The sequence below is a fragment of the Hippocampus guttulatus genome, chromosome 1 (genome assembly GCF_054856545.1).
Source record: "Hippocampus guttulatus isolate MCC_2025c chromosome 1, RoL_Hgut_1.0, whole genome shotgun sequence".
NCBI lineage: Eukaryota > Metazoa > Chordata > Actinopteri > Syngnathiformes > Syngnathidae > Hippocampus > Hippocampus guttulatus.
Window position 1 is genome coordinate 26,938,390 of NC_141261.1, and position 23,818 is coordinate 26,962,207.

At 42.5% G+C, this 23,818-nt stretch overlaps 1 protein-coding gene and 1 long non-coding RNA gene across 2 annotated transcripts in view; one reads left to right on the plus strand and one right to left on the minus strand.

The window, feature by feature from the left end:
• magixb (MAGI family member, X-linked b) overlaps positions 1 to 23,818 on the plus strand; it is an 86,832-nt gene that overhangs the window by 35,033 nt on the left and 27,981 nt on the right. The window contains 9 exon segments of the mRNA XM_086123681.1: positions 4,305 to 4,424; positions 6,157 to 6,330; positions 9,079 to 9,241; positions 10,704 to 10,768; positions 13,010 to 13,171; positions 16,801 to 17,302; positions 20,186 to 20,720; positions 21,862 to 21,925; positions 22,012 to 22,425. Coding sequence (XP_085979807.1) covers positions 4,305 to 4,424; positions 6,157 to 6,330; positions 9,079 to 9,241; positions 10,704 to 10,768; positions 13,010 to 13,171; positions 16,801 to 17,302; positions 20,186 to 20,720; positions 21,862 to 21,925; positions 22,012 to 22,425 — 2,199 coding nt within the window.
• LOC147211211 (uncharacterized) lies at positions 18,759 to 20,543 on the minus strand. Its single transcript, XR_015102259.1, has 2 exons — positions 20,403 to 20,543; positions 18,759 to 19,293 (listed from the first exon to the last, which is right to left on the minus strand). It is a non-coding gene; the product is annotated as an uncharacterized LOC147211211 (long non-coding RNA).

Here is a 23,818-nt window from a genome sequence, read left to right on the forward strand (position 1 = left end):
GCAGGCTCTGTTGTCATGAGAGCGAGAGAGAAATCGAGAGAGCGTCTCTGGCCTTTTCAACTGCGGCGCTCGTCATTAGCAGTTTGTGTGCGATGATCTTGACGGGCAGCTTTGTCTGCCGGTTGAGACAGACTTTTGCGTAATTACCTCATCAATCTCTACCACACTCCTGTCCCAGAGGATCGGCACGTAGCATCCACAGGGACGGCCAGGGGATGGAGAAGATGTCAATAATCCGTCCTGAAAGCCTTCCTGCACTCCCCCCGTCAGCACTGACATGCCATATATATCTCTTAGGAGGGCTCATAGATAATGAGTGCCAGACTTGTGCCATATCAGCTGGAGACGTTGTGTTTGTCCGGAGGGGAAGAGTGAAATTATTCACGTCAGATGTCGTCATGGGGATTTGTTGTCGGATTTGAACCCTTATGTGCTATTTGGGTCAAATTTGACCCATTTTGAAATTTGACAGCCATAAAAATAGAAGAAAGGACATCTTTCACACTGACATTTGATGACGTTTCCTCAGGTGAACGAGAGGTATAGAACAAAAATAACACTTTCCGGTTACCCTCAAACATGAATTCAGGATTATTAATCCATTTCTTCATGCAAGCATGGCTATTCATACATTTGAAAAAAAACATCTGTACAAACTACAATTTGGAACTATAGCCTAGTTCATAATGGGGGAGGAAGCGAGCACATATGGGTGTTACCTCCCAAAAGCAGAAAACAACCTTGATATATTCTACAAGCACAAGCTGCAAGACTAGCCAGAATGTAAACATTATAATCAGCGACAGTATCAGCAGGTGGATCAGGAAGAGTGTTAATAAGCCCGAGGGCAGGAGCAGACGGTGATAAAGATGAGCCTTCTGTTGCACATTTCCTCCGACATCTTTCTTCCTTAACTCTGTTTCAGGCCAAATATTGCGGACGTGAAATGGCTACATGTTCTACCTTCTTTGCTGGCAGAAAGTACCGGTAATCATTTGTACGTATACGTCATACTTTTCATTTCGTTCACACAGTTTACCTATTTTGTAGACTCGATTTGATATTTTGTGCAAACACTATACTGATTTTAAGGGCACCAATTAGGATTTTCTCTGCACAAATGTATATAGTTTGTGCACCTATGGTATTTCGTTGGAGATAACTAGTATTTTGTGCATACATGTTCCCCACTTATTGTGAGTGCAGTTGAGTCGTTTGTATTTTTTTTTGTGTGCACATTATACATTTTTCATGGGTGCAAATTAAGATTTTGTACCAATGTTATATCTATTTTGTGGGCCCAAATTAGTATTTCATGTGCATGATATACTATACAATTTAGTGTTTTGTTGGCACACATTTGTTTTTTGTGTACACATTTGACCTGTTTCCTAGGCACAAAGCAAGTTGTGTCAGTGCTTCTACTTTTACCATTTTTGTTTGTTTGTTTGTTTTACATCTAAATATACTTCTACTTAAGTACTTTTGCAAAAAAAAAAAAAAAGGGTCTAGAGGTTTTGGGGGTTTTTTTTCCTCCGTAAAAATCCCTGCAAATAACTTTTGCAGTTAGCACTTGGAATTTACAGAATGTACAGCAGTTCTTGTTACCACCCAAAAATAGCTTCAGGAAGACTGGTGGGATTGATGATGATCACTAATGTTTGTGTGTCCAATGCACGTGTCCACCGAGCAGTCTGTGTGTGTGTTGCCAAGTTCTTCTTTTCTGTATGGCGAGCTGCTGCCAGGACAGCGGCACATTCATCACTTTTATTGGCTGCAGGGGTGTTGGGCCCCAACATCAGATGTGCGCCCCTGGGAGAACGGGACAGGCTCAGGGTGATTTTGTCTTGGGAGACGAATGACTCGTCTGGAGTTCAACTGAGGTGTATAGCAGGTGCAGCAGTAAATGAAACCGATTTTTTGGATTGTTTTTTTTTTCCGCAGATTTGTCCGACTGCCAGATATACATCAGCACTATAAACAGTTTGCTTTAGCGCCTTACCTCAGTGGTCTTGTAATAATGTGGTGCTGTTTTTTCATCGCCCCGTTTCAGGCCAAGCTCAATTGTGATGACAGATCATTGATCATTCAACGGCAATAGAAAGACTTTCACAGTGCCTCATTAATATTTCATTCAATTCCCATCGATCTGGCAGAATCAAAAGGCCTTGTTAAATGAGTTGCCTGCATCTCTGGGAGCCTGAACAGCATAAAAGTTTTTGTTTGTTGATGCCTGTGCTCTCGATCTGGGACTCATGACAAGAACAAAATGCTGCGATTACAACAAAGCTCAATTTTGATTCTTTGATTTGTTCAAATGATTACTAAGTCAAGCAGACTGGACTTTGAGGAGGGAAACACTTTTTTCATTGAAGTTATGAGAGGTTTCACACCCCATACGCTCCGTTTGCAACTTGTTCATGTTAAATTTTTTATTTCTATTTTTTTTTCCTATCTAAACCTTTATTTCTCCAGATTAAGGACATTGAGAACACATTCTCATTTCCAACGCCAGACTGGAAACAAAAAGCACAGTCAAACAAAGCAGAATACAGTGGAGCGAACTCTCCGCGTATTTGTGCTTCGGCATTTGAGAATTGACTCATTCCAAGATTCTTTTGGAATCTGTCCACCGTTTCTCACGGAAACCACTATGGTAGGGGTGCCTAAACCTTTTGGACCGAAGATCTACTTTTCAATCAACCAACCTCCTGCAATCGACCCGTTACCGCGCACGCGCGCATACGCACCCACGCACGCACGTACACACGTATGCCATGATGAACAATAGCCTGACACTGAGGGATGCGACACACTTAGGCAGCCTGTTAACGATCGTAGCTCATGCGTACCATTTTAAAATGTTTCTCTCGGCCCTCCAGATTCCCATTCTTTGCTCGTCCCCTCGGTTAATTGTACAAAACAAACTCTGAATGAGAATAATGATAACGATAAAAGATATTGCGCAACAACTCTGATCACAAGCTGCAACTGCAGACTGCTGAGCGCTAACAACTTCCGGTGACACAGTCACACGTCACTGTAGGTTAAAGATGACCTGCTTTATTTTCTTTTCTTTTTAAAATACTTTTTGCGAAAGTGAGACTGATAGAATGATTAGGGTGTAGTGTGCATTAACACAAAACATATATTACTAACATGCACAGAGATACAAATGTTTGTTGGTTTTTTTTCCCCCTCTACACCCCTCGGATCGACTCGGGACCAGTCTTTGATCTATTGGTCGATCGCGATCGACGTAATGGGCACCCCCGCACGATGGTTTAGCTTTTTTCTTTATTTTTTTTAAATAACCCAACCCTTTATTTATTAATTTTTACCCGATCTCTTGTTTTTTCACTTTTTTTTCATGACAATTGTAATTCGTTCCAATTAATGGCAGAATCTCAATATTTGTGGTCATTGTGGTTCCCTGTAGTTACATATTACATTATGTCACAGCACAGGGTGAATGAAAGGTTCAAAACATTTAAACACAGGTGCAACAATTATGTACAGTATCTCCGACGAAGATGAAATACTGATGAATGAGATGAGTTTTGTTATTCGTCGGATGGTATTCCAGGTAATCAGAAAATCAGAAAGAAATTGACCGAAAATCGTGCAGAATTTGAGAATGAAGAGGTGCATAAAACTCCATGAAGAGAGAGTTCAGGTGATGGTATGCAGGGTGAGCAAAGAGCAAAAATAGGTCGGGGTTTTGTCACCGAGTGGTTGGTTGTAGCTCAACACGGACCAGTGAATTTGTCTGCGTGAGTGAAAAGAGGAGCAATTATAAATCAGGGAGGACAGGCAGTTCACAATGCTGCCTATTAAAGGGAGCACTTGTGACGCAGCAGATGGCGGCACTCTATATAGTGTCGAGCTGTGGAGGAGACTTTGTGAAGGTGTATCTTTGCCTGCAAAGGTTGTTACTATCACGGCTTTAACAAGAAGCAATTTACCAGAATGCGTTGATGAGGATTTATTTCCATGGCGAGATTGATTTCAACGGGGAGAGCCGAAACTGAAATTGAGGAGAAGAGAGTTGATGTGTGTTTCAAATGTAAGCCAAGTGTCAAGCCACTCAGACCAACAGACAAACATGGTCTTGGCACTATTTAGAGCTGAATTGCTATTTGTCTTAAACACTGAGGTCAGTGGCCCTGCGATAATTTATGACCCGCAGATAAAAGCACACTGCCTTGATTAATTGGCACATTATCCGCGCAAGAGCCTACAGCCTTTCCAGCCTCATTACTTCGATGTTCCACTTCATATTTCATGTCGTCTTCCTTTCCCAGGTACAACCAGACCGCCTCGAGCGGGAGAGATCCCCGGGACAGACTATAACTTTGTCTCCATTGAGGAGTTTTTTTCTTTGGAGGAGTCGGGAGCGCTGCTGGAGAGCGGCAAATTTAAAGGTAGGCCGCAACCGCTTTATTCCACAGCGGCACAAATCATGCCTCTAATCGCTTCACGTCAGCACTCCACAACGCAAACATTTGATTAATTTACAGCGGTACGGGCATCACAGAGGCAACATGGTGAACTCGTTTGCACCTCTGCCTATGAATTCTGAGGTTTGGGGTTCAAATCTCGACTGCGGTCTTCCTGTGTGGGGTTTCAAGTCCTTCCATTCTCACCACAAAAATGGATTATCCTATTACAAATCAAATGAGCACAATTCTAACAATATTATGGATGAGTGTTTTGATTTACCCATGCATAACTTCCGGATCACAGTGGCTTTATATACTGTGGTTTCATTTTCTAAAACAACTTGTAAGATCCAGCAATGAGCGGTGTTCCGGTCAAGGTTTTTTTAGCTGCCGATTCCAATCATCCACGAGTGAGATAGGCCAATCGCGATTCCAACCACGTGGATTAACTGCACATTTTTCAATTTTCATTTGTCAATTATTTTTCGATGGATGAATCAGATTAAAATGGAACATTCTGTCTAGAATTCCATCCATTTATTTTTCAAAAATAATTTCAAATTCACAGAAAATGCACACAGCATAGGTTATGATTCAGGTACTGGTTTGGTCCATAATGTGCAGCGTTAAGGAAGTTCAGCTTGTCTTTGTTTAAATTAGTATAGCCTACAAAAGACTAATGATAGACGGGAAAATATTGTTGAGCTCAGGCTGACAAATAAAAACAGACCATATCCAAACAATGTATGAATGCCAAAATACTAATCAGTCTCTCTTATTTAAATGCGGTGAGTAATTTTATGACTGTCGTGACAGATATGAAAAAATACCCAATCATTTGTCTTATTGTTTTGATATCGTAAGAAAGCCATTGCATTAGTGTCCATTCGTAGCCGAATCCACAAACTCCCTGCAAGTTTCCATCTTCGGTTTGGCCAACCATGATGAAAACGGTCGCATCTATTAGCATCCATAATTTATGAGGTTTCAATGAGAGCAATAAACGAAGTGCACCTTATCTGCCACACATTTCAAACTGACAGAAACTCGGCTTGAGCTAAGCAGTCGAGGCGAGAGGCTTTGTCCCATTTCATAGCAGTGTTAAAATATTGTAATATAAGGTGACTTTTTCTTCAGAGCCTGAAAGAATTTGCTAAAACTCACTGTACCGGACATAATTCAGTCTCAGGACAGTCACACGTTGGTAATTCCTTGACTTACAAAGGACCCACCTTCAGAGTATTTCAAGATATAGGCTGACGATCTGCATTTTTTTTCTTTTCTTTTTAATTTTAGCAAAAATTTGCATCATGAATGCTAGATAGCGGCAGACAACTTAATATATAACAAGCAGTAGGTGGGCAGAGAGAGAATAATTCTTCAAAAATGAGCGGTCGCTTTAAGCAACTCCCATTTACTGTTAAAGTAAACATGAAACCAAGAGAATTCCACATGGTGTATTTAACCAAACACCATACAGCTTATGTCTTACCAAACTGTACTAACTTAATGCTAATTCAAAATGCTGTAGACAGGCGACGGATACTAGCAACGGTGTCGTGGTGTTAAAGGCCGTTAAACAATGGATATTTCAACAAGCCATGTGACTCGAGTTCTCCTTATCTGGTTCGTATCTTCAGAAAGTGTATCAGTGTTGATATTTATTTTCAGTGTTTGCGGGTGACTGATTGCTTTTTCGCTTTGTTTGTCGAAGGGAATTACTACGGCACGCCTCGCCCCGTTCACATCAGCGCCGAGACCCCCCCTATTACCTATCAGGAACATCGCAGCCTGCTCAGGAACTTCCGCACGCGCAGCAAGTCACTCAGCAACCTGGAAAAGGCTGCGGCCCAAGCCGAGTATGGTGATGAAGACCTGGGCCTCCCAGGCAAGTATCGCCTCGCAACTCTGCAGTATGTGTGTGCAAAGCAGTCGCGGGAAGCCGAACCTACATTTACAACCTCAGTAATAGAGGGGTGCCTTGACATACGAATGATCCCGCGTATGACTTTTTGTGTTAGCAACGGCACTGTCTTTTGTAAAGATCAGATTTTTTTTAGAATTACTTTAGAAGGGGCGGCCCGGTAGTCCAGTGGTTAGCACGTCGGCTTCACAGTGCAGAGGTACCGGGTTCATTTCCGGTTCCGGCCTCCCTGTGTGGAGTTTGCATGTTCTCCCCGGGCCTACGTGGGTTTTCTCCGGGTGCTCCGGTTTCCTCCCACGTTCCAAAAACATGCATGGCAGGCTGATTGAACACTCTAAATTGTCCCTAGCTGTGAGTGTGGGCATGAATGGTTGTTCGTCTCTGTGTGCCCTGCGATTGGCTGGCAACTGGTTCAGGGTGTCCCCCGCCTACTGCCCGAAGACGGCTGGGATAGGCTCCAGCACCCCCCGCGACCCTAGTGAGGATTAAGCGGTTCGGGAAATGGATGGATGGACTTTAGAAGGCACGTTCACTGGTCCGCAACATCATCATTTTACCATCATCTGATTGGTTGGTTGGTTGGACTAGTAGCAAACTGCACACACATTCACACATTTAATAGTTAGCCTTCACACATGTATCACTTGCGCAGCACAACACGTCGCTGTACTTCCGGTGTGCGTTTGAAATGACTCAATCGGTAGTGTGATTAGCATGCTGTAAACTCTCAGTGGGGTTGTGACTTCATCGATTGCTGGACTGGCTCCGTAGCAAGGTCAGGCTGCCCTTAGGGCAAGTAAGCGCGGCGCTAACCAGATAAGTCCTGCACTTCCATAAAGAAGGCTGAGGGTAATTTATTGCTGGTTCTTAGTTTTTTTTTTTATGTTTATTGTACATTTGACGGCTTATAGGTTGAGCCCTACAAATCACTTCGGCGGTGATGGAGGCAGGGAGAGATTTGCACCCTTGTGAGATGGGGATGATTACTTGTTTACTCTTTGAACCCCCCAAGTGTTTTCATTACTTTTCTCAGCTTTTCTCAAGGATGAAATTTGGGACTAAAGATGCTTGCTGTGTTTGTGTCACAATCATTTGTGATAGACAGTTCGAGAAAATGACAAGTTTCCTCGCATCTCAATGAAGATTTGTTTTGTTGATGTTTGACGGCATCAACTGATCATTTTGTAGTGGTCTCTTCCTTTTTTTTCTCCCAGAGCTGTATATGTGAGAGCCTTGATGTCAAGGCTGTGCATCAGTGGATGCTAGTACATCATCCTGTGCCACCCACTTGTCAGCCGTTGTTATTAAAATAAATAATAAAAACAAACTATGAAAAATGCTCTTTAACCCAAATAGATAAAAGGCTGGAAGTACATGTATTTCTAAAAACAGAATTTAATGGATTTGATTTAGAGCTTATGTGTCAAACTCATGGCCCAGCATAACATATTAAGTGTGCTTACTTTCTTGCCAAATGGACATTCCGTCCCAAATTATTCGTTAGTTTTTTTTAAAAGATATTGCAAGCATATTTTTCCCTCACCAAAATCCTTTCTGAACATAAATGGAATAATAGTATTTATCTTTGGCTGTCACTATTTCCATGACTTCTGATTTCAAATTGATCCTATTATTAAAAAGATACACAGTCTAACAATAACATGCGCATGAAATAGACGGGGTTGACAAATAGCATCAATGGTCACAGTGTTTCGACACAAGCAAAAACACAAACAGCGCAACAACACGTAGCCTGACAAAATACAATACTGACAGGTATATTTTCTTTGCAAAAAACCCCAAAAGCGACTTATCACAGGTAACAAGTCAATTAGAGTAGTTGTGAAAGTCTTCCTGGTTTGTGACTGGATCACTGTATTATACTGCCCCCCACTGGCCAAAGCACTCACACTCAAGCACAAATTATTCATTTCCTTACATTCTGTTTAATCATATTTAATATGTATATTTAGTCAATACTATAGTTTTAGTTTACTGATTAAAATATGCAAAACAAACATTTTGAGGAGGCTGGAGCCGGTTAGTGACATCCCCACTTATTTCAGTGAGTAAAATTGATTTGACATGTAAGTCTTTTGAGTTAAGAGCGTAATCACAGAGCAAATACAACTCATATCTTAAGGCATCACAGAATTTGGAAATGTCACCAGTTACTCTTCGGTCGTTACTTGATGTTTCCATACATATTTTTATTCTGACAAGCGCTGAGCAATTTGTGGCAGTGTATGGGGAGGAAGAAAATCGCTTTTGGATGTCTGTCCACCGTTGTGACCGCGATGCCTCAATGAGTTAATCTGGGCGTCGTCCAAGAAGAAAGGAGTCATCTCCTCTGGTTTATGCTGAGTCATATTTTGAAATCAGAGTAACACTGTAAGGATGGGTACTCCAGTGCCGACCTGTGACCAACATCACTCAGATTCACCTTGGAGCTCATGGCTGGAGGACGTCATCAAGGACAATTAAGCGGAATAAAAATTTATATTTTCCCGTGTGTGGTATGCATGCACAGTCATTCACCCTGCCTCCTGAGAGGGAGGAGGAAATTGACAGAAATGCTGACCTCAGGTCTTTTACCCCTCTACAGAAATGCCAGCATCTGGGCATTGCTCTCCTTTGTAGATTGGGCTGCATATGTTTCATGAAACGTCACCTTTCCCTTCCTTATTATTTTGAACATCTTCCTTCTTACAGGAGGGCATCGCTCACCGCTGGGGCGCCGGGCATCGAGTGGCGGCTTTGCTGGCGTCCTAGAAAACGGCTTCATGGGCAACAGGGCCGTAGACAGAGGGAGAGGCATGATCGCGGAAGACTGGGAGCAGGCCTTCAGCGACCCGGGGGAGTGTCACTACATAGAGTCAGTACTCTCATGGACTCTTGTCTGCAAAAAATAAAAATACGTAATTCAATAATACTTCATAGTAAGCAGCAGCTTTAGTGGATAGTGAACAAGTGTTCAAAATAGAGGCTTCACGCTTTTTAATGCGATTTCCGCTTCAACAAGGCATTACAGCATTACGGTATGGATTTTTGACAACCACCTCACTTCGCTTTAGATAAGTCTGTTTAGCTTAATGCTAACAAACAATGCACAACACCATAGAGAGACTCACAAACAGCATCTTTGTGGCAGTATTATAACCTTGTTAAAAGGTTTGGGATTTTTCGTTATTGTTCATTTTTATTCTGTTTTAGCGTTTAATTTTTAGAGCATCTTTTATGATTAGTTTTAGTCTAGTTTTTATTAGTATTATTTTTACATTTTTTAAGTCTTTATTGAGTATTTGCTGATTGCAAGATCAAATCTGGGCATTAAATATTGTTTAAGTACAATCCTCAAACAATTGTTTGACCTGACAAAAGACATCCATTTGAGATGAACCTCGAAAGCTCATGTCTGATTTTAATTGCAAATACATTATTGTTGTAATTATTGTTACTTTTAGTTTGTTTTATAAATGTGTGATGTCGTTTCAGTTACTTTTCGTGTTTTAAAAAGCATTTTCCTTTTTATTTTACTTTGTTAATGAAATTGTTTTTTTAAATTTTAGTTTTAGTGATGTACCGGTAATTATTTTTCATTAATGACAATAAATATGCCTTTTAAGGGACTGATAACAAACAGTAGAGCACCATGTAGACAGATAATACAATACTTAAGCATCCATTCTTTATCTTCTGTGAAGAACAACATTACTACAGTACTTAGAAGCTCAGATCTGTTTCTACACAGTATATATGTCTGTCTGTACTGAACTGCCGTTCGGTGGCCAAGGCATGCACACAAGAAGGAGCAGCAGAATGGCCATTGAATTAAAGCAAAAAAATAAAAAAGAAAATGTAGCAACTACTGTATGTAATAGCTTTACATTATATTGAATTGTCATTACGGTATCATTTTGCAACATGATAAAGTGACATTACAAGCTTTTTTGTTGGTTTTTGGGGGAAGGCTGGAACAGATTAATGGTATTTCCATTCATATCAAGATGGAAAAATGATATGGGATACCCACCGTATGACCGTTTTGAAGTTATGAAATCAGCTCGTATCTCAAGTCACCGCTGTACGAATATTGTCAGACAGAGCAGTTATTCACAGAAAGTGAAATATGGTCAAAAGCCTTCAACCCGTCTATTTACAGTACATATTTATTTAGTTTTGGTCTCTTAACTTTTTCCAGTATTTTCTTGATACTGACCCTGAACTCCAATGATGCATATCGGATGTAGAGGCAAACGCTCATTAATGTACAGTCTTCCAGGTGCATGTGTGTCTATGTGCTCCTTTTCATTTACTTTCCATTTTGCCTCCAAAAGCCACAAGACGACCAGCTGGCAGAGTCCTCGAGCACCGAGCAGGGAGTCGATCTACAAAAACAAATGTGAGCCTCTTTGTGTCTTTCTTTCATTCTTTCCTTGCCACTTGAGCATGTTATTATCAGGACAGCGGTGGCACGTTTCTCTGCAGAGCAGCCTGTGTTTGTCAAGCACGGAAATAACAGCCACAGCCAGCTGGTTGAAGTCAAATGAGATGGAATGAGCTTTTGGCTGAAACGGGACGGCTGACTGATTAAGGACGAAAGCGCTGCGTCCATGGCACGGCGCCAGGCTCTTCAACCAAGGCTGGCGGCACGGTCGACACATTATTTCATGACATTCATCACGTGACTCGTTGCATAAAATGAGGGAACATTTTTGGTGAATTTCCTGAAAGTTTCGAATACATTTCCAAGGGAATTTAAGTTTAGGAATGTTGTAAACACAGTAAACCCGCCTTTACCCACGATCTTACTAGGCCTGAAGCGCAGTGGCCTACGGTACTCAAGAGCCTATAAGAATTTTAAAAAACAACAACCAATTTCTTGATTTTGCTGTCAATCACTTTACATTCTTGGCATGAGTTGACCATCCCACAGGCAATTCTGTCCCACGCCGTGGCCATAGTTATAGTATCTTAAAAGTCTTACGTTTCATATTACCATATCTTCCGCGCTGTAAGGCACACCTGAAAGCATTCAATTTTCTCAAAAGCCGATAGTGCGCCTTATAATCCGATGCGCCTGATATATGGTGTGTTACAGTCTCTTCATATTCCCCATTGCGTTGTTTCCCTGTTCGTGATCCAATGCCATCAAGTGGCGATTATTAGCAGGAACCAATTGTAACGTCAAAGTGTTCTGCCCGACACGAATTGACTTGTGCATTCGCCAACACACACTCAAACAGACAACTGCTTTCTGAGGTCCGCTTCGCCATTATGAAACAAAGATAATACCAAAAGCATAGTTAACTACTGACTAAACGGAGGAAGGAGACAGGCAAGACTTCTAACGATATTTAGCCCCCTGTGGATGTGAGCCCGCGAGCTTTGTGCGCCTCTTTGTCAATTTATCATTTCTAAATGTGTTTGTATCATTTTAAGTGTGCTTAAAGATCTTAAAACCATGTCAGAAATGCCATAAAAATCTTTTTAACAAAGTATTTAAAAAGGGTATTTCTATGTTGCATATTTCACTCATTGCGGGGTGGTCTGGAACGTAATCCCTGCGACAAAGGGGTGGTTTACTGTACAGTGAAATTTGATGGGGGGTATGGACCGAGTCTTGCGGTATATAGTGAAAATCTGTCAGTACTTGATGCAACTCTGCCTCCTATGGTTTATATGCATATTTGCCTCGAGATGCCACAGCATGGCAGCAAAAGCACTTTTGTTTAAAATGGAACTCCTCATGCCAACACAGTTCCCTGGCACCAGTATGAAGTGGTGGTTCACTGTATTCGAAATTGGAAACTTTCCATGGGAGTGTAAGAAAAGAATATATTTGATACGGGGTTTTTTTCTCAAGTGACCTTCAGCACAATTATAGAACCCCCTTTTTATAAACTGCCGCCTCCAAAGAAAGTCGCCGCATCGTCCAAGAGAGGTGAGCATCGTCGCATAACACCGCTCAGACCTCCAACACAACAAATCCCCTCTGACGACCGGTTCTCAACACTTTTTTTTTTCCTCCTCGCTCTTCAGTCGTTTACTCTGTGACGTGAAGCTAATTAAGTTCCAGAAACACACGCTTAAAACGGCCCCGCCAGTTGCAGATCCCCAGTCAGGAATCGGTAATACTGAAGCAAACAAAGAATTCTGGGGAACTGAATTACTGGGAACAGGTTTTCCAAAAGAGCTGGTTCCCATCCATAGGATGATTGCGTGAATGGCTGATTTTGCTACAGGTACAGCATATATGCATGATGTGATTGTCTGGCGGCCAGTCCAATGAGCATGGCACCTCTCACCCAAAGTGAGCTGGAATTTGCTCAAGCCCAGCCACAATCCCAATCAGGATGAGTGATGTGGAAAATGGATGAATGCGCTCAGTTTATGGCCATGTCATCGATTTTGGGGAAATGCCATCCTGCACACTTTGATTCTCTCTCTTCCCTCAGTCTTAAAACTTGTCAACAACCGTTAAGTTGCACAAACAACTGAAAGTGTCTTACTGTTCTTTTGCACTAATGCTCAACCCATGGCCATCTTTTCTCTGCTGCACTTTTATGATTGACGTTCCTCTGAGGTAAACGTCCACGCTATCTCACGTTCTTTTTTTTTTTTTGGGGTCACTTCTTTCCAGGGTTCACAGAGTACCCAGAGGAGCTTCAGGGTTTTCTTGTGCGCACACATCTGATCAAGGGCGCCAGGGGCTTTGGCTTCAACATCGTTGGAGGCAGCAAGCCAAGAGAGTTCCTTCAGGTCTATAGTGTGACTTCAATCGGACCCTCAGCCCTCAAGACAGGTGACTGTGCACTCAGCAGCCACGTAATTAGGTACACAGATGCAGAACTGCAGGGCATCGCACTGAAAGATGCAAGGTGAAAGTTGGTGTGGTGCAGTGCAGCTCTACGCTACCACCAATTCAGGGCTACCTTGATTTGTTCCGTGCGGAGGTGGGATGTCATGAGCTGCAATTACTTCATTACATTTACCCAAGTAGCTGTTTGGATAAATTGTACTTGTTTTTAATTCTTCAAATCAAATATTTTTGTTTAGAAATACGGTATAACATTTATTCAGTTGCATTGCGTCTTATTCCACTCACCACTTGTATTTTCTCTACAATATTTGCTTGTGTGATCTATTTTACAAAAGTAGTTTGCCCGAGAGACATGACTCTGTTCCACCAAATTAACAATTACTTTTACTCAAGCAATCATTTGGTGAACTGCTTTTACTTTAACAAATTACTTGAATCATTGTATTCGAAAGTGTCAATTAATGTTTCCCACCTCTGCTTCTGTGACAATGCTAAATCACTCAACTCTCAAGCCAACTTTCCCCAATGACAAGAACAGAAATGCAAGGAATCCTTTCCAGTTTTTTGTAACATGTTTTAAGAACGAAATAGCGCAGTAGAATATTGAAGTACTGTACAGTCTACGAAAAATGCCCATTAACAACATAATACAATAGAATGTAAATAAATGTTTTTTCCTTAATTTTTATATATTGATTTACAAAGTCAATTCTAATGAATTAGATCAGTTCATCAGTTTTAGCATTCAATATCTTACCCTTAATATTTATCCACTCCTTCAGTATAATACTTACTGAATTGTAGAGGTACTATGCTCATCCTGCTAAGCTGAATCAACGACATGCACGCCTCACTCTCAACTGCTACTTCCATTTCCACTGAGAGGTGAACAACACAATTCAAACAAAAATGTCATCCGCACGACAGCTCAGATCTCAAAGAAACTTGCAAGTCAGGTTACTCCTATTTTAAAGGCACCACTGTAAAAATTCAAAGATGAAATTGGAAACATTGCCATGACAACTTCACCACCAATGAACTTCTCGCGGCCCACCAACGCCTCAAAAAAACATGCTCTAAGAGCACATTTTGCACTGTAAGGACCTGAACTATTGTGAAGAACGCTAAACATATTCTCTCCTCCTTTCTCTGTCCAAAGTCTTTGGGATTATACTGAAAATTGCTGATCTCCTGCAGCAAGTGTACCGCGTATCGTAATCAGTCGTTAATCCCCCTGGTTGCCGCACTCTAATCTGCCGATCATATCGCGCGCATATGCAATTTGCGACTCACTGACGTATGTAAACACGCCGGCACAGAAATGTCTGAATAAGTTGGTATCAACACTGAAGGGAAGCAGAGTGCAGACAGCCTGCAGGGACTGATCAAGTCGATATCTGTTAATAGGCTGCGTTTGAGGATTAGTCGCTTGGATTGCCCACACCCGCACAAAATACCGAAAGGCGGCGGCCTATTTTGTCGCGACGCTTTTCAACAGGAGCACTCCAGCTCAACGAGACATTTGCAAAGTCAATTTCCTTTTTCTGGAGTCAAGGGAAAAAGTGGAATAAGATTGGATATAAGTGTAGCATATTGGGACAATTAAATCACTGTCGCATCTGGTAAGACTGCAGTGCGCTAAATAGGAATTTCCATGTTAAATTCAAACTCGGTTTGACATTTCAGCTTCTCACCCTCAGATTTATTAATGCTTTGCCCAGTTTAAACTCCCAAGATTCCTTCCACTGGTGGTTCACTGAACAGTTGACTCGTTTACTTCTTCCCTTTTCCACCCTGCCATGCCTGCTTTAATCAAGCGGCTTGAGTAGCCACACCTGTTGCGGTTTTGAGGCATGCTGGGAAATGTAGTGTCAGCCATTTTGGTGTGTGCCACATTCTTCTGAAATGGAACGTAACGCCCTTCCGCTACATGGCCCGTGTGTCACCACACTCTATAGTGGTATTTAGATGTGGTATTGTAACAAGATGTATTGGAAATTGGAGTACTCCATATAGCAGCCTTCCTCAACTGGCGGACCGCGATCCACGACCGGACCGCCGACCTCCTCTGTCCGGACCTTCGGCAAATTGTATAAAATAATAAATTATAAAGTGATTTTTACGTCATACATTTTATATTTTTGGACTATAATCTGCGCATTACCGCGATCGCATGTTAAAATTATCCGTTGTATTCTTTGCGTGCACGAACAGATGTATTGCAGAGGACCGCAGCAGTGCGACTGTGTGTGTATAATGTTTGACTAACTGGAGACCCTGGCTGAGCAGGGCATGTCGGCGATAACGATGCGCTGATTGGCTCCTCTGAACTTAAGGTGTGCCCATACATAAGCGTCAGCACACGTCTATCCCAATACACACGCATTCAAAATGGATGATTGTGTCGGGAAACAGACGCATGCGCGACGCCACAGTGTGCTCACAGCTTCAGCCCAGGAGAGCCGCACACAGACAGGTTTCGATTGTGTGCAGTTTTGCTCCCGTCTACCCGGGGATCTTTGCAGCTGTTTAACAGCAGAACACCGCAACATGGTAAATGAACATCCCAATGGCATCCTCAAATAATAGTTGCATGCCTCAGACATTGCATTCACCTTTAGTGGAAGAACAGCACTGCACATTCCTGTGCTCCCTTGTGTCAGTATTTAAAATGTTTCTTAACTCCTCTTCTGATATATTTTTCAGTGATTTCAGAGGGGATGTGAAAAGGGGAATTGTACAAATGAAAATGATATTTTTGTTTTCATGTTTAGTATTTATTTTGGTAGAATGAGTATTTTGTTTTGCTTTTGTTAAATTAAGGGAAAAAAAGACAACTACTGTTTAACAAAGTTAAAGTAAAAATGTCTTATTTCCCTAAAAGGGCTATTTCTATTATTAAGCAGGCACAACTTAACAAAATAAAAGAGTTCCTGTGCCTCAACACAATACCTCTCATTATTTGCTGTGTACTGGCAAAGTGAATAATTGTTATTTTCATGCACCCCATTATTGGTTGGTTGTGAGGAGTGTTGATTTGTATAAGCTTGGCTTGACCATACTAAATGGGCATATAGCCCTGCTCCCCATGACCGCCGTGCATGGGACCGCACCTTGGTCTTATTTAAAAAAATAATAAAAAAAGTGGACCTACAGCATTTCTAGTTGAGGACCACTGCCATATAGTATTATTCTATTTTATGTTTAGATGAATAGTCCTCAATCCTGAGGATATATTAAAAATAGAATAAAGAGGGGCCAGGAATAGATAAGTTCCCACATTCTGTCACCCCTTTTCGAACATGTAAGTGCATGTGTCAGTAGGCAGTTTATTTTCTATGACGTACTGATATTTCTATAACAATTTTGTTCTGTTTTTTTTGAATTTCCTGATGTTTTCAATTTTGATATTTTTTTCACAAGTTCCAGTCTTATATTGTACCATATATATATATATATATATATATATATATATATATGGATGAAATAAATTCAGTGTGGTCTTGAAGTCCCACAGAAATACGCTGCTAAGAAAAATATGAATACTGTACTGTCAAAGCAACATCTTGTCATCATCTGGTCATTTTTCATGTGTCTTTGTGCTTTGGCAGCGGACATTCTGGTGTACATCAATGACGTTTGCATGTTGGGAGTGTCTCACAAAAAGGCGGTGGAGATGCTCAAGTCTGTCCCAGTGGGCCACGGTGTGGATATCGCCATCAGAAGAGGATACCCCATGCTATACAACCATGACGGGTGCCCCATAGAGCGCTTGCCGGACAGCGATGACGCCGTCCTACTTCCCACCACCTCGCAGCCTGAGCCTCTTCACCATCTACCTCGCCGGCTGACGCCTACTCCACAGATCCGCCACTTGAACGACCTCCACGGCGATTACGTGGAGCCCGGCATGATTCTCGATGCCAATGGAAACGCCACGTCCTTTGCCAGCAGACAGTCGTCACTGAGACGCTCCAGTTTGAGCAACGCCGCCTCACCGCCCTTGACACGCCCGCCTCGTTCCCTGAGAACTTTAGCCCAAGTGCAGTCGCTTGACCCGACGCTGGCCAGCCAGAGTGACAGTGAAGTTGTCTCTGCTATCGGCTCACACAGGTAAGATACACCCGATAAAGGGATCCGGGATGCACAGAGTGGCGGGCATAGGCATAGTGACTATCTGTAAATAATCGACAACCCTCCCTAAAAGGGTTTAATACTTATGTATAGTTACGATGAGATGGTGGCAAAGCACCTAAAACAAAGATGATGAGCGCCAACTCCGTGCATCTGGCATGTGTAAGTTAATGATTGTGAAAAATTCATGCTCGGTTGCTCCCAGTCAACACTGAATTGAAGTAATAACTTACAGCAGGGGTATCAAAATCAACTTTTGTGGGGGCTGCTGGCGAAAGAATCTGGATCTGTCTGGGCCGCATCAAGTGTTCCACTAATATGGGGTTCAAGTACTCAAAAAAGGACAACTAATCCAATTTTCTCAATCTTTATTATTAACAGTTCAGAAAACGAACGGTTCTTCACAAGATGAACAAGTCTGGTGAGCCGGTCCTCTCTCTCATCTCCATGTTACTTTGCAAACTCCTCAGGATGTCAAGTTGAGTCATGACGGCTAGTTTCGTAAGCACCCCAACTCTCTCTATTCATTTAAGACGTGACAGTGGGCCTCTGTACTCAACAAAGAAACCCCATTCATCTTGTTTTTCTTGAAATAGGCTGTTCTCGTCGCCAAGCCGCCTTTTTACGGCAGGTTTTGAAAAAGACATGACTGGGACTGAATGACAGGATTTCTTTTTTCCTTCCACTTGGTGTCACTTCAGAATTACATTTCGCCTAAAGCTATCAGGAGCCTGGACTACTATAGCCCATAAGTGATTAAAACACACACACACACACACACACACACACACACACACACACACACACACACACACACACACACACACACACACACACACACACACAAAACGCCCAGTGACACAGCAAAAAAAAGGTAGGGTCGCAAAAACATTGAAACTTTAATGCTCGTGGCCCGCAAATGGCCCCCTGGGCCGCAATTTGGAGACACCTGATTTACAGAGGCAAAGAAAAAATTACAGTGGACCTCCGCTGTTTCAAGGGAGAGCAACTGGGCGGAACCCCAAAAAGCAAAAATCCACGGACAATTGACACCCATTACACTGAAGATACATTACATAGTAAATGCAATGTTTTTTCTCCCAAAATTATTGAAAAAGTAATGATTTACCGCCAATCAGTGTTTAAAGTCCCCCCGCCCCAAAAAAATGAAATATTGAAAGAAAAAATCTGTAAATATGTGAATCCTTGGGTGCTGAACCACAGGTATGCGAGGATCAACTGTACATAAAAATGAAAGCAAACTAAAATGTTATCTCGTCTACAAAAAAACAAAGTATGCCATCAGTAACTCCCAAGTGATAAATGATAACACAGCCAAAACAACAAGGGAACACTGTACAACATGTGTGCACCTGAATGCATGTTATCCGTACATGCAAGGGATATTCACACAAATCACCAATAACAAATAAGGTAAGATAAGAAAACCTTTATTCGTCTCGCAATGGAGAACTTCCCAATTCACAGCAGCAAAGTTATGAAAGGAAGAAGTAGAAGAACAAAATATAGGAGCTGCTGGAAAGGCAGCCACTCTCGCGGCGCCATCTTGAAGTCAAAATAACAAAGAAAAACACAACACACAAGACACAGACAGTCGTGCAATCTTCACCACTTTTCTGCATACACTTTGTTGTCTGAAGCAGTTCTAGATGAAAGAGGAGAGGATCCAAGTGTCCTTTCACCAGTGAATCAGAGACGTCATGCTGAAAACGTGCACACGTCTGCTACAAGCTAAGTTTTGAAAGCAAACACGAAGCTGTAGCGTCCATTGACGAAAAGAGATTGGCTCTCTTCTCCTGTCCCACGTAATCTGCTTCAACTCCAAGCCGCGACTCCCAGTTCCACATCCGCATCGCCGCTCTGCGCTGACGCTCCTTTCTTCTCATCGTCGGCTCCTCAAGCCTTGCATCCATCCAGCCGCAGACTGTCCAACAGCACCGATCTCTCTGCTGAACAGAGCGGGGCTGTGTAAAATGCTGCCCATTAGAGGCGCAAAAAAAACCCCACAAGCGCTGCGGAGCTGTACAGCAATGACAGTCAAATGGAAAAACAATTCACATCCGGTCAAATGAGGGGTGAAACCCATCTAGTGCTTGTTTTTCGCAGAAATGCCTGCTATATGGGCAGCCCGGTGGTCCAGTGGTTAGCGCGGGTTCAATTCCAGCTCAGGCATTCCTGTGTGTAGTTTGCATGTTCTCCCCGGGCCTGCATGGGTTTTCTCCGGGTACTCCGGCTTCCTCCCACATTCCAAAAGCATGCATGGCAGGCTGATTGAACACACTAAATTGTCCCTAGGTGAGCGTGGATGGTTGTTCATCTGTGTGTGCCCTGCGATTGGCTGGCGACCAGTTGAGGGTGTTCCGAAGACAGCTGGGATAGGCTGCAGCACCCCCCACCCTTGTGAGGATAAAGCGGATCGGAAAATGGATGGTTTGATGCCTGCTATATCACAAAAATCTGTGATTTGTATTGCTCGTTACTAGACACATGCAGCATAGACACTCTACAATTTCTGTTTATAACCCAAGCTGAAATTATTCCTGCCCTTACATAAAAATATCTTAAGCAGTGGAGTTGTATCCCTTCACTATACTTCCTTGATGCGAGTTAGTAATTGGTAAGATTTTGAGCTGCAATTGTTTCCGATAGGATCAGCAAAAAAGAAAAAGAAAAAAATGGTGAATATCACGAATAATAAATTGCAAATAGATGATGGCGAACTGTAATAATGAATCAACATAATTTCATTGATGCTTCAACACATTTTACATCAAATATATAAAGCAAAAAATTGTAAAAGTAATGATTCCTTTCCGAAACACTTTTCTTTTTCCTCGTCAGGGCATCAATGATTCGTAATCACAACAACAACTCGTTGTCAACCCCCCAGCATCATTTACGGTACGGCACATCCATCAAGTCATCGGAGAGCGACCTATCCACTTGTACGCTGCCCGTGTCTCGCCTCCCGCTGCCTCTGTCGCCTAAGAGGCCCTCGTCGTCCCCTGGCGGGCCCCGCAGCGCTCACGCCCGCCTCTTCAGACCGCAGCCCTCTCACCTCCGACCTCCTCCGACACCAGAGAGCCCCCGCCACCGCGGCTTTAATGGTCTCCATGGGAACCACAGCCCCATGGCCAGCCCCCACAAGATGGCCCGTGCCGGCGGCGGGTTCGGCGGAGGCGAGTTGGTGCCGGTAGCGTTGGCGCAGACTGAGGCAGACAAAGGCCTGGGTTTCAGCATGATGGGCGGCGGGCCGGGGGGCGGGACGACGGTCGTCAGGAGAGTTTGGGACAGGAAGCAGTGCAACACTCTGCAGCCAGGGGATGCTATTGTCAAAATAAATGGAGCTGACGTGCAGAGTCTCAGCCTTGCTCAGGTAGGAAACGTTTGATCACGTTAAAGTAACGACTGCTTTGAATGAATGGAGGTAATGAAAAATGTTCTCCCCATCCAGGCTATTACTTTTTGACAGTTCAAAATCTCCCACCATTGCAGATTTTTCACCCAGAATGAAAGCCCCAAACTAAGACATTTTTATCAAATCTTTCTGCATCACCGACATCATTCCACAATTCATTTCAAATCATTTCAGGTCGGCTTCAGTTTTTCCACATTTGCATGCAATTTCTCCAGAGATGGCATTGACTACTTTTTATAGCCATTTTAATCCCTCAAGGAGAAATTTACCTCAAACTCTGCTTTATAGATATGTCAAAGGTGACAAATGTCCTCACTCTGTATTTGAGGGGGGAAAAAAAGACCGATCAACCCAGAAGTACTGATTCAAATCCTGCACTCAAGTAAAAAAATAAAAAAAACAAAAGTACAAATTCTGAAATAAACTACGTAAATGACAGAGAAATCTCTGCTCACAAAATTGTTTTATTTTATTTTAACTTACATTGATAATACACATACAGTCTACACAACATTCACATGTTGTTATTTAGCAAAAGTATTTTTTCCATGTACCGTATGCTTTAAGTAAATTTAAGAAAAGAAGCAAACTATTTTGCCTGGAGTCTCTTTCAGTTATGCCAAGTTATCAAAAATGGTCGCCTATATTGTACAGTATACGAACAACAACAAAAATCATTTTGATGTTTTAATTTTTTTCGGTACAGTACTTATTCACATTTCAGAATCTGTACTTTTACTTCAGTACAGGGATTGCATCAGTATTTCAATGTTTTCCAAAGTCTTTTTGTATCTCTACTTCGCTCATTCACTGCCCTGGATGTTGATGTTCTGCAACTGGAATCCAACCGTTCACTGCCAAATACGTTTTTCAATGGCTCGGCATGGAGGATGACAGTTTGTCTGTCAATATCAAGCCAACCCTTTTTGGTTAAACCAACCCATGTTGAACTGCTGATAACTAAAGAATGGAAGACAATAAAACCACGAGAAACTGTTAAAAGACAAGTGACCACTGCCAAAATGGCTGCCAGTGAATGCTCTACGTAGAGTGCGACTAAATTTGTCCCATCTGCATACTGTACCTATTGTTTTTGCAGGTACAAACTGTCCTTCAGGAGCACACCAAACAGGGAGAAGTCACACTGTTGGTGTATAGGGGAGGTAAAAATGTCAAACATTTGCTTTCAAGTCACTGTTAAGCGGTTGCTTATTTCTGACTATTTTTTTGTCTCTTTCATCATCATCAGGCATCTATCAATCCATCATCTCCCCCAGCTCCCTTCGGAGACTCCCCCCTCCTCTGCTCCGCCCCCCTCCTCCACCCGGTGGCTCGGTCGACACATCCATCCTCACTGATGACTTACCTGTTCCACGTACGTCATTCGGCACACCGCCATCCACCGCCCCCACGAGTTCTTCGCTGATCCAGAGCACCAGCTTCTTGGAGTCCATTCCGGTCACCTTGACCATGGAGCCCAAAGACTGGATCAGTACAGGTCTGGAGGATGACGCCGGTAGAGTCACAAAACCCGATTCAGGACTGGAAATACGAGAAGATGAAAGGGTTCGACCACTGAGAGGGTTTGATGTGGAGCTGAAGAGAAAACCAGGGGAGGGTTTTGGCTTTGTCATTGCCTCTCAAGATCTGGAGAACACCAAAGGTTCGTAATATCTCCTTTGTGATAAATGCAATGATTTGGTTTGTGAGACGTCTAAAACTGCAACGGCAGTTCACAAGTGGAACTGGTGAGTACTGTTGTGCAAAAAGAGGGTCACTTTTGGATTGCCCGTGAGATCAGACCCACAGAGGCACAGGCTAATGGCAGATTTTGGAATGTAGGAGGATGGCGTGGAAAACCCTCGCACATACGTCAGCTGTCTCTTGCTATATCACCGGTTTTACTGATTACTTGCCATATTGTCGGATTTTGTAGTGATATACGAGTATTTTTCTATATGGATTGTTACTGCTGACTCACCAAGCAATAACCACAAGCCATAAGGAAAGCGTGCGTAACAGGCACAGATTGACCAAAGTTTGGGATAATTTCACACATCATAAAAGAAGCCTAAGTGCAAAATGCCTTTTGTGCAACTGTCTTAACTTACTCGACTGTACAGTCTCTGCTAGAATAAACATTGTCCACTAATTTAACTTGGCTTACTGGCACTAGTTAGAACAGACTGTAATTCATAACAGGTGGTTTGGGTAGTTGTTGGTTATTGAACAAACATCGAACAAAATACAGTCAACACACAAGCCTATTCTTGCTGACCTGCCGATGGCCTCAACTGATGCCGTCACTCTGCATACACCAAAGCTAAAGCTAAAGGCAGCACAGCCATCAGAACGTCCTCATACACTCACTTCCGCATACAGTAACTCGGCAGACAATGGACCTCTTCGGAAAATGAAATCTCCGAACCTTTCTGCCACCTTTCTAGGACGACATCATCCGGTCAAGGAGAGATGAAAAAAATGCCTCCTTTCAAAGGCAGGAAAGCACAGCACCGGTTCAAATCAATTCAACTCCACTTTTCCTAACTGACATCATCGTGCGATGACGAGTTTTGCTTACATAAGCCATATCTTTCCTTTTGCTTTAAACGTATATTTCTTGGTCCCGTTGATTATCCACTTGCCATAAAAAGATGTATTAGCATTTTTTAAGTGAGTGTATTTTTTAACCTTATTTTTTAAAGTCCTGAGCGTGAAATGCGACTGTCTTTGCGTTGTCCGTCAACTGCGTCACTGTCCACTTGCTTTAAATCAGGAGTGCCCAACCGGTCGGTCGCGGTTGACCAGTAATCCATGGACTGGTCTCAAGTCAACCGTGGGGGGTGACGGGAGAAATGCGAGGGGGGGGGGAATAATTCTGTGTCTTTTTGTGTGTTATTAATATATATTTTTGTGTGTACTGCACAATAAACATCTTATCGGTTTTACTTTCACGAAACAAAAACCAAAAGAAAGATTGAAAAATGATCAAATGAAAAAGTAGGTCACCTTTTCATCTACATGGGCGCATGACCTGCATCACAGGAAGTTGATAG